The sequence below is a fragment of the Eublepharis macularius genome, chromosome 10, assembly GCF_028583425.1.
Source record: "Eublepharis macularius isolate TG4126 chromosome 10, MPM_Emac_v1.0, whole genome shotgun sequence".
Classification (NCBI taxonomy): Eukaryota; Metazoa; Chordata; class Lepidosauria; order Squamata; family Eublepharidae; genus Eublepharis; species Eublepharis macularius.
Genome location: NC_072799.1, coordinates 16212235 through 16226732, shown reverse-complemented (window position 1 = coordinate 16226732; position 14498 = coordinate 16212235). Strand labels below are relative to the sequence as shown.

At 43.5% G+C, this 14498-nt stretch overlaps 1 protein-coding gene across 8 annotated transcripts in view; it reads left to right on the top strand.

The window, feature by feature from the left end:
- SEC31A (SEC31 homolog A, COPII coat complex component) overlaps positions 1-14498 on the top strand; it is a 59823-nt gene that overhangs the window by 17650 nt on the left and 27675 nt on the right. For all 8 annotated transcript variants that reach the window (XM_054990160.1, XM_054990166.1, XM_054990164.1 and 5 more), the window contains exons 9-17: positions 456-617; positions 1252-1404; positions 2988-3221; positions 4174-4248; positions 5786-5836; positions 7993-8070; positions 9296-9362; positions 10063-10241; positions 13289-13415. In XM_054990160.1, the coding sequence (XP_054846135.1) occupies positions 456-617; positions 1252-1404; positions 2988-3221; positions 4174-4248; positions 5786-5836; positions 7993-8070; positions 9296-9362; positions 10063-10241; positions 13289-13415 (1126 nt within the window). The remainder of the gene's footprint in view (positions 1-455; positions 618-1251; positions 1405-2987; positions 3222-4173; positions 4249-5785; positions 5837-7992; positions 8071-9295; positions 9363-10062; positions 10242-13288; positions 13416-14498) is intronic.

Here is a 14498-nt window from a genome sequence, read left to right as displayed (position 1 = left end):
AGAGCCTGGGAAAGAATGCAGACAAATACATTTTTACTTTGATGCATTACAGTGAGCCATAAGAAAACGTTTCAAGATTCCAATAATAAAAGAATACTTTTTTCTTCTTCCCTGCAGTGGTCTTGTCTGAGCTGAGCCTGTTGAGTGTTTCCCTTACAATGCCTCAGTGTGCAACCTGCCCCCGCCCCCACTCCCCAGCACAGTCAGTTCTCCACTGGTACTGTAATTGGAATCCATTGAGAAACTGAGCAAAAGGGTATTGAAAAAGAAACCAGCCCAGGAACTCGTGCTATGTGTGTTGAGCAAACATGAGGGAATTGAGGTGTCAGAAGTGTTTTGAGACCTATGCATGTTAAGTTGCTCCCATATTCTAAACAGTGCAGGCATTTTTACTCATACCTGTCCTGTTTAGTAGATGCCATTGAACTCTCTCATATCTTTGGTTTTGGGCATAGGTGTTATATGAACTTCCTACGAACACTCAGTGGTGCTTTGATGTCCAGTGGTGTCCGAGAAATCCCGCTCTCCTCTCTGCAGCTTCTTTTGATGGGCGGATCAGTGTTTACTCCATCATGGGTGGAAGCACAGACAGCTTGAGGCAGAAACAGGCTGATAAGGTATGGAAAACAAAGTGTCAACGGGAGATTGTGATGAATTGCTTTTGGAATATCTGGCTGCCAAAGTTATTACAGCCCCTTGGAGCTTTTTCACACAGTATTCTGAGGTTATCTTGAGACAGCAATCCTTGTTCCAGTAACACTCTTTTGCCAATTAACCTGTATATTTTACAAGTTCATAGATCCAGAGGAGTTAGCCGTGTTAGTCTGTAGTAGCAAAATCAAAAAGAGTCCAGTAGCACCTTTAAGACTAACCAACTTTATTGTAGCATAAGCTTTCGAGAATCACAGTGATTCTCGAAAGCTTATGCTACAATAAAGTTGGTTAGTCTTAAAGGTGCTACTGGACTCTTTTTATGTTTTACAAGACTCTAGATTTCTATACAGAGCTGTAAGCTCCATCTGCCCAAACAGACAACCCTGTTTCCCTGAGGGAAAAATGGAGCTCCAAATATTAGCAGGGACCATTAACCCTTTAACTCAGCACAGTGGAAGGTCAGCAGTAGTCAGAGGCGAAAAGTGACTTCAAGAGCAGTTACCTCAACCAATTGCATAAATGCTCCCTGAGATGGTCACAAAGTGAGGTTTCAGTTACGTTATGAAGATAAACAGAAGTAACCTTTCTTTTTCAAAGCTCTCGTCGTCCTTTGGAAACCTAGATCCATTTGGAACAGGGCAGCCCCTTCCTCCACTGCAGCTTCCTCAGCAGACGGCTCCACAGAGCGTGATCCTGCCATTGAAGAAGCCACCCAAATGGCTACGCCGACCTGTGGGTGCATCTTTTTCGGTAAGCGGAAGGAGGAATGTCCTATTTTTCTGCATTACTCCAGAGCTTCATCTACTTTATTGGCACAAGCAGTGTGAGAAAGTAATGCATTGCTGTGCATGTTGTCCTACTCGCTTATTTTGAGGATGCAAAGGTGTTTTATCAGCAGGCAGCATCTTCCCAGCCCCTCCAGTCAGCTTCCGCAGCTTTGAACCTTGAGCTTATCTTCCCGTACAATTATTAAAATAATACAAATACAAAACATTAAAACTGAGAATACAATTTTAAATATAAACACAAGCATTAAAACTAAGGACACAATATAATAAGAATACAAACGTTAAAACCCACACATCTCAAAGAACAGCGCCATCACATCGCTGCCTTATACAGACAGAAACCAAGGCTTTAAGTGCCAAGACCGGCACCCCCCACTGTGCAAGAACGGTGCCGCCTTTCGTGCCACTTCTCACACAGCATCCCTTTGCATTAACAGATCAATGCTCACTTGGAGGTGGAGCGCACTGAGGCTTCATCGGACACATTCTGTTGTAAGGATTAATGAGATGCACGCAAGCCTCCTGAGCACTTGCAGAAAGCCATCTGAATACCGTTTAAGTTTCTGCGTTTGCATACATTTGCATTTTTTGAACTGGGGGGCAACAAAGAATGCAGGTTTGGGGCACCTGCTGGGTTTTCTTCCTGAGTTCATATTCCTAACCGGCATTCTTTGTTGCCTCCCAGTTCAAAATTGCCCATAGAGTTCCATGTGATCACATTAAGGCTTTGCTTCAGCTGTGGATTATTCCGTCCCTGCTGAGCAGTGGAACATGGTTGCCAATCTTACGGGTTAGCTTTTAGACTTTGTGTACTTCAAGAACAGCATCTTGTCCTGTGAATGGATTGTTTTCTTGCTTTCAGTAGTTCTTGGCTCTTCAGTGATGGTTACAAGTACATCACTTGTTTGCCTTTGAGGCATGAAGTCATACGCGCACAGTCCATGACTTGTTCCAGAAACATCCTTGATATCAGACTTCTAGTTGTCTTAAAGAGCCCCTGTAACTCTGGTTAGTTTAGAACAACGGCAGATATTCTGCTTTCTACTCTGTGCTTGTTCGGAACAAATGGCAACGTTCAGCGTTTATTGCTGAGAGAAAGCCAGTAGCCCCACCCTTGTTAAACGTCTGGGATAAATACACAGGTAAACAAAGCCTAGGAATGTTGCATGAATTCTGCTTCTCTGGCAATGCGAGCGAAGTGATTTAAGAATGGTATTTCTGTTTGGAAAGCAATGTAGTGTGAAGTAGGTTTATATTTTCCTAACCTCTTAATCCTGAAGCCTTGTCCATTCAATCCTGTGCAGATCCCCCCTCCCTTTCTCTTTCACTATTGGCCACAGTGTAGCATAATAAGCGCCACTAATGCAAAAATTCACCATCATTACCTTTAGCCTTGGTTTGCAGCCCACCTTCAAACCCTGATTGAAGGTTATTCACGTGCCTTGCAAAATCTCTGTTCAGCACATGCTGTCAAGGCAGGAATGTTTAATAGCAAGTGCCAGAAGTGGCGTGTCAGTCCTATCTATGGTGTGCTTCATGTTTCAGTTTGGAGGGAAGCTCGTTACCTTTGAGAACAGCAAGCCTCAGCAGCAGGGGCCAGAGCAGCAGCAACTCCGCTATCATGTCTACATCAGTCAGGTTGTCACCGAGAAGGAATTCTTGAACCGCTCTGATCAGCTGCAGGAGGCCGTGCGGGCAGAAGCTTTCGTCACCTATTGTCAGAAGAAAATTGATGCTGCCAAGAATGACTTTGAGAAGAATGTGTGGTCTTTCTTGAAGGTAATTGCAGACGGTGATAGAATGTTAGAGGTTGTAGTTGTCGTAAAACCCGTTGTTCAGTTTGCTCTGTGTGTGAGAGAAATAGGAAGATCTCATGGTAAATGAGGGGCCTTTGATACTCTAGCTTCTTGGGTGTCACTCCTCCATAAGGAGCCCCTATATGGCTAGTTGAAATGACCCAACCATGTGGTCAGGCTCAGGGACTGATCTTGACCCCTGAGTTGGCACCCTCCAAGGAGGAAGTACCAATTCCATGCTAAAGGCTCTTGTGATGGGACCCCACACCTGCCATAATGACATCTCTTGCCCAGGAGCAGCTCATGGAAGAATTAGTTCTGCACATTTGCAGACAAGATTAGGCATAGAAAGTGCTTGTTAATTTCATTTGTGAAATGATCACTGCTTGATGGTTTCTTGAACAAAATGTGGGGTTGTAAAGTGGACAAAGTCTGTATGTAATGATCACCCTGAGATTGGGCCAATGCAACATTTTTTGCTAGGAGCACTCACACACTTTGAAGTTGTGAAGACAGATCAAAATTCATGAGAGTTTTGAGGGGAGAACAAGACATCGTGGGGGGGCATGATAAACTTCTCAGATTTGGTCCTAGTTTACACACTCCTTGAATATTTGGTATATTCCTCCCTGGTTTACACTCTCACACCCAGTTACCTCTTTCCTAACTCCCAGTCTCATCTGTAGCTTTGACAATGAGGCTTGCAATTCCAGTGGGGACGATGTGTGTTGCATTCATCCCCACCCCCACCCCCGGTTTGAGAACGCTGTGGCTCTAGATTCTCTGTATGCATTGTATCTTGCTAAACCCCACCACGTTCAATTTCAAAAAAAAAATATTTTTAAAAACATGGGATAAGGGAATAGGGCACAATGGAATTTTTTTCCCTAAAGTTTCCCAGTTTCCTCAATTTTTTGTTGGTTTGTTTTACCAAGGTGCATTTTGAAGAAGATTCGCGTGGCAAATACCTAGAACTCTTGGGATATAAGAGAGAGGATCTCGGGCAGAAGGTAAATGAATATGGAAGACGTTATTGGGATATCAGGTGATTTCTTAAAAAGTATCTAGGAACATCTATCTTCATATTGCTTGTTGCAGCAGGTGAGAATTTAGGACGTGCAGGCAGGTGGCTGCTACGTGTCCAAAACTGAATGGTTACAGTGTAATTTTATATAGTAAACACTGTGTACTTATCTGATAAGTAAGCACAGAAGTTTCTTCTGATAACTATTTAGGTAATCAGATATTTCGAAGGTATCTAGTAGCAATGACATTTTTGCCTGGGGCAAGTTAGCAGCCTCCCCTGGAAAAGCAGCCAGGGGGCATAGTACGCAGTTGTCCCACCCCTTCCTCCCAGGTGCATATGCATATTCCTATCTTGTACCCTTCTTTTGTATCACTACCACTTGCTTCTCTTTCTGCCATAACAGTGGCAGGGCTGAGGGTCCGGAAACTAGTTAATCCTTGAACCGGGAAACAAGTAAGCAGGGAGAGGCAGTCTGAGAACAGTCTGGGTTTAAGCAAGCTTCTTCAGACAGAGGAAGCCTACAGCTCATTGGAGCGTCGGCCCTTTGAGTTGCCTTATCCCTGCTAAGTTGGTAGCTGCAGAACCACTCTCGGGATACGTGCAGTGATGGTGCTGTAGCGCAGTAGAAAGCAGGCCAGCAAACCCCCTCTTCGGGCAAGCTACTGTGGTAGCACTGAGAGAAACATCTGGTTCTTCCTGCCAGGGTCCCTGTTCAAGACCTCTAGAACTTTCCAAAAGCGTGCTACCTTTTCCCGATCTGATTAGTTGTCTGTTAACTGAGCACCATCAGAATTTTCTAGTGATGTGGTCAGTTAGTGTTGTGTGCTACTAGTATTATTAGACTTAAACAGCTGGCTGAGCATTTGCAAGGGATTATAGCAGAGCATAGACCAGGCAGATTTCATAATCACTTTTATGTTTTCACATTCCAAGGAATTCGTTATTCCTAATAGACCAGGTAAATTTCATAATCTCTTCTATGTTTTTATACATTCCAAGGAATTGATTATTCCTAATAATCTCAAAGTAGCATTTGTTAAGGGACTGTTAAAGTATGTATTAGAGTTGTGCAGATGTTTGGATTCAGATATATAAAGACCTGCCGCTTAACCCCAGGTCCTTGTGTGTGGGCTTTGGTTATCCACTGGTGAGGGCACATACTCAGAGTTCCCTTCCAGTCAAGCTTTATAGCCCTCCCATCTTAAGTATTTTTCCTGGTATGTCTCTGCTGTTGTATATTCTCTGATTTAGAGCTGTTCTGCTCCACATGGAGAGAATATAATAAACGAGATTTAGATGTAGATGTGTGCCTGACTTTAGGAAACAGCAGTTTCCATATGTGATTAACACTTAAAAGAGTAAATCCTTCACGAAGCAACAGGAATGTCATTGTGGGGTATCTCAGGTGGCATGTAGAAAAGGGGTTAAGCTGTATTTCCAGTGTCATTTGGAAAACTGAGACTATACGAGTTTTGCTTTGTTTTCCAAGATTAACTCTGCGCACTTTCCCCCTCCTTCAGATTACATCGGCACTCAGTAAGGCCAGCCTTCATGACAGAGAGCTGGAGGAGGTAAGAAAGCAAATGCAGCTGTACTTTCACATGAGTTTGAGCTTAGCTTATTTCTGTCCTCAAGAGTTGTTTCCCATGCAACCCCATCCTTGCACAAAAACACAGGAATCCTCTACACTGGTAGTCTGCATTCTGGAAATCCCACATCGCGCAGTAATGGTTCATACCGAGAAAAGGAAACAGCACTTCTGAACTGTGTAAAAATAATTTTCTTTTTGATTTGTCCAGTTACTTGTCCAGTTCATAGGAGAGAGAGCGATCTTGACATGACTTTGTGGTTTGCCTCTTTATGCTGTTGCTTTTTACAAACTCAATGTATTCTCAACTTTTGTGTTTTACGTGAGTGTCTTGACAGCATAATACATCTCTCTAACCTTTCCAGCTTCTCTGGAATTAATGTTCTTTGCCTGCACACAGCTAGTGCTCCTTTCTTGAATGTTTTGAATGTATATATTTTATTTTTATATCAGTTGTTATTTATAGACTGCCTTTCTCCCTGAGACTTAAGGTTTACACAGTGTAAATAAATACAGTCAAGACCTGGGACATTCATATATGCATGCATGTGCATGATGTTGGGTTTGTTTGTTTGTTTGTTTGTTTGTTTGTTTGTTTGTTTGTTTGTTTGTTTGTTTGTTTGTTTGTTTGTTTGTTTGTTTGTTTGTTTGTTTGTTTATAGTCCGCCTTTCTCACTGAGACTCAAGGTGGATTACACAGCATGAGATTAGTACAATCAGTATCAAATACATTTCAATACAGTATTAAGGACATTTCCACAAACAATGCCATAGGGTAAACAGACACAAGTTTAAAAGACATAGCATTAGCAAGAATCCAATATACAGTAGTAAAAATACTGCAACAGAAAATAATCAATTCTAGGACTGACATTAGACAACGGGGAGCACAGGTGATACATAGGAGTACATATTTAAAGCAACAGATAATATGTAAGGCAATATAATGATGAATTCTACAGTCCCTAACTCATTAGCGAAGCATCTGAGACCCCATCCCTACAATACAGCCCTCCCATTTGAATAAAAAGCCTTTTTGAATAGTTCAGTTTTGCATCGTTTGTGGGCCCTCCTGACCTCCTCAGGCAGGTCATTCCACAGGATAGGGGCCACCATCGAGAAAGCTTGTGTATGGGCTGCGGTTGATTTCACCCATGTGTAGGGTGGCACCTACAGGAGACCCTGTTCTGATGAGCGAAGCTGCCGTGGCTGAAAATAGGGAGGGAGGCGGTCCCGTAGGTATGCCGGACCAAAGCCGTGAAGAATTTTGTATGTAATAACCAATACCTTGAACTGAGCACGGTAACTGATGGGTAGCCAAAAAAGGTGGCTAAGGATTTTTCCCCCCTTGAGTTCATTTGCTCCCTTTTCCTATTTCCCCCCCCCCCCGCCATATCTTTCTCATTCTCTGGTTCTCCCTCTCCCACCCACCCCACCCCCATAAGTCCAGCCTCTTCCTTCAGCTCATATATTGTTCCTGTTGCTCTCTTCAAGAATAATGAATCCCAAGCCCAACTTGTGCCAAAACACAACACTTCACATCTGAAGGAAACCTATGGAGACCACCATAATTTGGTTTTGGTTACAGAGGCTTGCGATTCCATTGGTGGAGAAGAATTCAGCTTCAGTACAGTAGATCTTGTCCGTCACAACTGCTGTTCTTGCCAGTCCAGTAATTTTTTCTCAACTTTTGCACAGTATGGCAAGGGAAATTCATTTTAAGCTGCTAGCAGCTCATGGTCTTGGAGTTTCTACAAAACAGCCTGAATCTAAGCACAAGGCGTTTTGCCGTTAACCTGTCACCTCAACAATTCTGCAATTTCTGCTTATTGTTCTTAAAGGATTTGAGTAAGTCAGGCAGTATTTCCTCCTCTGGCTGTCACTTCCACAGGTTTACCACCCACTCAATCCTTTGTGTGGGTCACAAAAGCCCTTCCGCAATTGTACTTTTTGACAACTATTAGTCACTGGCTGCATAAAAGAAAGAACTTCTTTTGTTCTTGCTGCAGCTACAGTGTTACTAACCAGAGATCTTTGGGGGAGGAAAGTTGGTGTCAGGTTGGACCTGGGTCTGCAGTGGCATCTTTCGCTTTGCTTTAAACATCTTTGAAAACTCCTTTTTTTTCTTCTCTGAGAAAGACTCTTGAGGAAGCGGAGCAGTCTGCGCCGAATGATGGTGAAGAGGGTCTGGCTGCTAAGGATCAGCTCTTGGGAGAGGTATTCATTCGCTTCTCTTCTGACTATGCTAGAAAACTGGATGCCAATTAACTGATTCCCAACTCTTCCTTTGCTTTCTAACATGCCTGAATGTGTACATGCTTATGAACACTTAGCTATGCATATAATTGAGTAAGATCAAGTGTGTTTTGGTGTGCGTGCACCCACATGTGTGAAAGCGTCTGTACTATAGAACAGCGGTATGTCTTCTCTAAACGGCTGCATATATTCTGAGGTAAAAGTTTTAAAAATTAGTAAGTAAATATGCCAGTTAATCTAACCTTTATGTATACTTTCTGCGACTGCATCTGTATACATCACCTAAATTGTCAGCCTGAATGCTTTATTTCCTGTTGCATAATATAGTTTCCCTAACTATTTTTTATGGTTCTTTGACAATGAGAAACCAATGCCTAGAAATCTTAACAGAAAAGCTGTGTTGGATAAGGAACATTTCTTCCTCCTCCCAGGCAACAGAGCGCTGAAAGAAAGTGCTAGGAAAAAACTATACCAAGTCCTCGAGTTGTTCACCTGGCAGAAAAGGAGACTGAGCGGCTGGCTTTAGATACGCGGTCCGCATCCAGTTTATCTGGGCTTCCTTCTGTGTATGCATTAGAGCAGAGCAAAAGGACGGTGTTTCCATTTGTCTGCTGTTGGGCTAAGAAAGTCATTAAATTCAGGAGGACTAATCAAGTTTGCCTATGGATTTTGCATACACGAAACTTACCAGCAAGGGATCTTATCTGCGGCCCGCCCTGTATGTGTTTGAGGAAAGAAGACTTTTTTTACTTTTGTCCTTCAAAGTTTTCTGCTACATATTCACTAACAGATTTTCGTTGTGCAGTTCAAGAGGCTTCATTCTGACATCGTCTGGGTGTTTCGATGTGTTTCTCCTGCCTGCTCCTACTGTTCAATGGGTAGCTCTCCAGATTTGTGAACAGCAGGTTTTGATAGGTGGGCATTTTAGTTGAATGGCACGGATATGCACCGTCTTGTTGCTCAAGGATTTGTACTTGTATGTTGGGGTGGGGCAGAGAAGGTAAAGGAAATTATGCTGCTGTGACACTTCGATATCTATGGCAGGCAGTGAAAATACACATAAGCCTATCGGCTTCTTATGAAAAACACTCACATTTCCCCAGTGAAATCTGTATTATTTTGATGTGTTATTTATTTTAAATAGGTTCTTGAAATCTTACTAAACTGCATACCCTCTTCCCATTAGATTGCAAAAGAGGAGACTAGTACCCTGCCATCTACAAAGGGAACCTTTAACATTTCTGTCACTGGAGGTAAAGGAACCACATTTTGAAAAAATATCCTGCTTGTGAAACATAACATGTATTTATTTGTTGTGTTTGATTTATACCCCTCCCTCCCTACAAATGGGCTCAGGGCGGCTCACAACTTGTATACAATACAATAAATTAGTCGTAAAAACTATAAAATCAGTAATAATTTTAAAAGTCATTAAAATAGTTTAGGCGCCTTCTATATATAGGCTATTTAAACAGACAATCAGCAATCCGTATATGAGCCATGAAATATGGGCATAACACATAGTCGAGGGCAGTCACGGAAAAGGTGGTTGTCTTAGGTGGAAGTGGGGAGAGGACACCCACAAACTTTTTTTGTGGCGGTAATGATACCCCGTGGTGCAGAGTGGTAAGCTGCAGTACTGCAGCCCAAGCTCTGCTCACGACCTGAGTTCGATCCTGGTGGAAGCCGAGTTCAAGTAGCTGGCACAAGGTTGACTCAGCCTTCCATCCTTCCGAGATCGGTAAAACGAATACCCAGTTTCCTGGGGGTAAAATGTAGATGACTGGGGAAGGCAATGGCAAACCACCCCGTAAAAAGTCTGCCAAGAAAACGTCATGATGCGACATCCCCCCCTTGGGTCAGTAATAACTCGGTGCTTGCACAGGGGACTACCTTTACCTTTTAAAGATGCAATAGTGGCTGAAAGTAATCTTTCAGTTTCTCTTACTACAGATATTGATGGCCTGATTACTCAGGCATTGCTGACTGGTAACTTTGAGAGCGCTGTTGACCTCTGCCTTCATGATAATCGCATGGCTGACGCCATTATACTGGCTATAGCCGGAGGCCAAGAGCTGCTGTTGAAGACACAGAAGAAGTACTTTGCGAAGACACAAGGGAAGATTACCAGGGTATGTAGGCTTTTAAACAGGAGGTACGGAAAGAACTCGTGAGTGCACAAATCTCATCATTTTAAGTCCTGGCATGTATTCAGAAGAATTGGGTAATCTCAGGGTACGGTTGACCGGTGTACAAAAGTCTGTTAACATAGGATAGCTTTGTGGGCAGAGGGGGATGTAATGATGGATTTGAATCAGAAGGGGCTGTTGTGCTGCTGATAAGCAGTCTCACGTGTTCCCTTCCGACACCCCTTGCAAATGGGAGCCCACCTTGCCTTGCCTTAACTGCAGGGGTGGGTGGGCTGCCGGTGGGTTTAAAGTTTTCTCATTGGCGATCAGCAAACTCATAGTATAGGCAGTTAGGAAAACTTCCTAATTGTCACCCTGGTGTGGAGGGGGTGTCAAAACTGTTTCCTTCAAGCTCTTACCTTTTGAGAGCCCAGTTCTTACTTTATTTGCCCCCCCCCCAAAAAAAAAAAACTGGTTCATGTTGTGATCTACAGCAGGAAAATCCATGCACCTGCTCTTCTAATGTTCCTACCATTTGCTTTGGCTAAGATACGGACAGCAAAGGAGGTAGCAGTGGCACAAAGCAGTCAGGGAAGCCACGTTGCCTAAGTCTGTTCAGGAGGGCCGCTGAAGCTCCCTCCATTGCTACTGTTGTGTGTTGTACAGGATGACTGCCTTGTGCATCTGCCAGACTGAAAGGCAGGGTATAATCTCGGTGGATAGATCAGGAGAAGCAGAGTTATAGACAGCTCCCTGACAGATGTGCGACCTGGGCTCAGTCTGGGGAAATCTTGCTTCAAGCTGTTAAAAGGCACACTCTTCACCTGATCTGGACAGAGTCGGCCCCTCTTCCTGAACAAGCTTCCCCCTCAGTCGCCCCCTTTGTTTTCCCAACGTCTTATCAATCTCTGCATTTGACAGCCGTTCCCACCTCCTCGAGATTGAAGGCTTTGCTGTTTATCCCTGTAGAGGCTTCTGGTGCGATAACTCAAAAGTGAATCAGTCCAGTGGGAGGTGTTGATAAGTAATTCAGGCCCAGCTTTAGGCAATCAGGTTCCTGAGTTAGATTACCAAGATCCTGGAAATTCTAATGATAAAGGCAAAAGGTTCACTTGGATTGGTCCTGTCTTTGTACACTTGGCAGTTCCTGGAGGCAGAGAATTCGAAGAATAAGACGTTTGAAAACGCCAATACACTTACAGCTTTACAGCTTGCAGAATTACCTGCAAGCAAGGTTAATTTGCTATGACTTTGGATTCTCTCCCCTTTGTACCTGTTCTCATTTATTATTTTTTTCTTCTCCGCTGTCCCTGGTTTAGGTACTCAGTCTTATACTTTGTAGTAAACACACATTTATTTGAGAAGAAGTCCAGGGCTACAAAGTTAACAAAATTTATCCCAGCATAAGTTTTTGAGAGTCAGAATATTCTTCATGAAAGCTGGAGGGAGAGGAGAATTTATGGGTTCCACTGGACTTTAGTTTTGCTGCAATGGACTAACATGGCCGTGCCTCTGAAACTTTGTTTACTTTACACCTCTTGGCTTCAGAATGTTTCCATTGTGAAATCTTGATACGTATAAGCTTGAATTTTTAACAAAAAATTCAATAGGCGTTCCTAACAATGTCCCCTCTGGTATAGTCGTGCCAAATACTGGGGCTACATTGAGACGTGTCAACAGCTGTGGTATAAAAATATGGTTTGATCAAAGCCTGGTCAGTTGTGGCATCTGAATACGGACAAAAATCTGAGTGTTGATGATTTGCACCAAACTGGGATCTCAAAGTAGGGTTAGTTGTGAGGCAAGATTGGTGGCAACCTGAGAAAGGGCTTTCTTGGCTGTGGTACCAAAATGTTGGAACTCCCTCCTGGTAGATTCACCTGTCTGTCTCTGTTGTTGTCTTCTGCTAGGGGTTTTCCCGAGCACTCTTCCTCAACATGGCAGCTGCTCCATGTTTCAGGAGGGTAAACAAGACCCTTGCCAAGTGGGGCTTGTGGTTGGCAGGTGGTTCCCACCTTGAAACAGCCACCCCCAGAGGAATGGGTGAACTGCAAGGTGCAGGCCTCATTCCAGAGATGGAAGTAAATGTGGCTACTTTGATGGTAATTGTGACTGTGGCTTTCTGTGAGCCACGGAGTGACTACCACTGGTTTATATAATGGGATGCTCCTTCAAGCAAACAGAAAATCTCTCCATATAGAAACCTAGACTGCCAGGGAGAAAACTGGGTTTAATTTCCTTTCCCTAATAATTTGTTTTTTTTGTGGAAGTACATTCCCTTATGTGAGCCCCCACTAGCAGTCTGAAGCGTTGCAGCCCAGGTATATCCTTATCACCTTTTCTGTTTGGATAACTGGGCCTGAGGGAGAGGAAGAGAGATGGATATTGGCAGTGCTATGAAAAGAAAGCAGTGACGTTTGAGAGTAGGGTGGCTATAGGAGGAGGATAGAAGACATGGCACCCAAGTGCGTTTACTGAGATAGGCAAATGGTAGCTCTGAGGATGTAAAATATATAGTACTACTTCAGGCTCCAGGCTTGAGGGATTTTCCTTGTTTTTGAAGCTTAGCTATATTTTCCCTGTAAGTAAAAAAGGTAACATTACCCAGAAGTCTGAGCTGGAAGCTTTCTGCATGCTGTCCTACTTTTGTGGTTGCTGGAGTTTTTTTCCCCTAGCTGTGGGTTGTGTGTATTTATATATTTATACATAGGGAGAGCATTAAAATGTGTTCCCTAACATGCAGTTTGAAGTAAAATAATCCACTCTGCCGCCTCAGGAGACTGCCGCATGCATAGACTGTGGCAGAAACGTGGCACGGGCTACCCGTGTATTTTAATTAATAATACTGTGCCGTCAGTGTGCCTTGTACATGTTATCGGATACTTCTCTAAAGTAAGATCTGGAGTCCTTTTAGAAATTCTTTGGACCGAGCGTGTTTGTCTCAAGCGTACAGGAGAATGAAGTTACGACTAGGGCCTTCAATCAATAACATCGTCTATTAGTCGAGGATATTCTGAAGGCAGCAGCTCACAGTTTCCCTCTTTTTCTAGCTCATCACTGCTGTGGTGACCAAGAACTGGAAGGACATCGTTCAGTCGTGTGACCTGCACAACTGGAAAGAAGCCCTGGCTGCGGTATTGACTTATGCTAGGCCGGATGAATTTGCAGCTCTCTGCGGTAAGGAAAGTGAACCTGGGCAGAATGTCTCTTGTTCAACCAGTGCAACTGTTTTTCCCCAGTAACTCCTGTTTCAGTAAAATAAGACACAGTCCATTTATTAAGGCTGATGCTTTGACTCAGATGCTCAGGATTTAATTCTTAAGGTGAAGCTGGTGTTCTGAGCCCATACGTTGCACTTCACCAGGTACTTGTGCCATACCATTTGCGAAGTGTGTATGTGTTATATTATTTTTATCATACTTCCCACCCAAATATGGACTTCAAGAATGCTTACAAAATCTACAAAAAAAATTAGTGGTACATGGGGAAGAGGGAAAGACCTAGGGTCCTTTCCCTTGATCGGCCCTGCAGGGGTGACCTATCATCTGTGGGTAAATGCTCTTCCTCCTGCCACCACTCAGAAGCCAGATGTTGTTTGCTGGTAAGATTTCTCCCCAGGTGCTGCTGTTACTCTGCCATAGAACCACTAAGGAGGTATTTTATTTATGTCATTTATACTCCACCTTTCTCCCCATTGGCAGCCTAAGGCCCCTTACATCATTTTCTTCTCACTGTTTTATCCTCACAACAACCCTGAGGTACGTTGAGAGTGAGCAACTGTCCCCCTGTCACCCAGCAAGCTTCCATAGCAGAGTGGAAATTTGAACCTGGGTCTCCTAGCCTGATACTTTCACCACTACACCACACAGGCTTTCCGAGAGGGAAGACAGTGGAAGGAACTGAGAAGGAAGGTGGTTGTTTCAGTTTTCTCTTCCTTTGTCTCTTGTTCTGGATGCTCTTCCTCTCTTGTACTTCAATGCTTTATTCTCATTTTAAGAAGAATGTTCACAAGCTTACAGTGTTTCATTGGTCCATAATAGGAAGGAAACCCAGTAAGATGCAGGCCACCAAGAGCTGCCGGAGTGTACAATCTATTGGCTCATACCTGCGTTGGCCTTTAGGAAATCTTCTCTGAGAAGCTGTTCTGCTCCACTCAGTGTCTTGAGCCACTTCAGTTTTAGAATCAGTGGCTCATGGCACCAACTGGTGAGGGACAAAATGAAGGCTCCTGATACAGTGACACTCTTCTGCCATTTCATC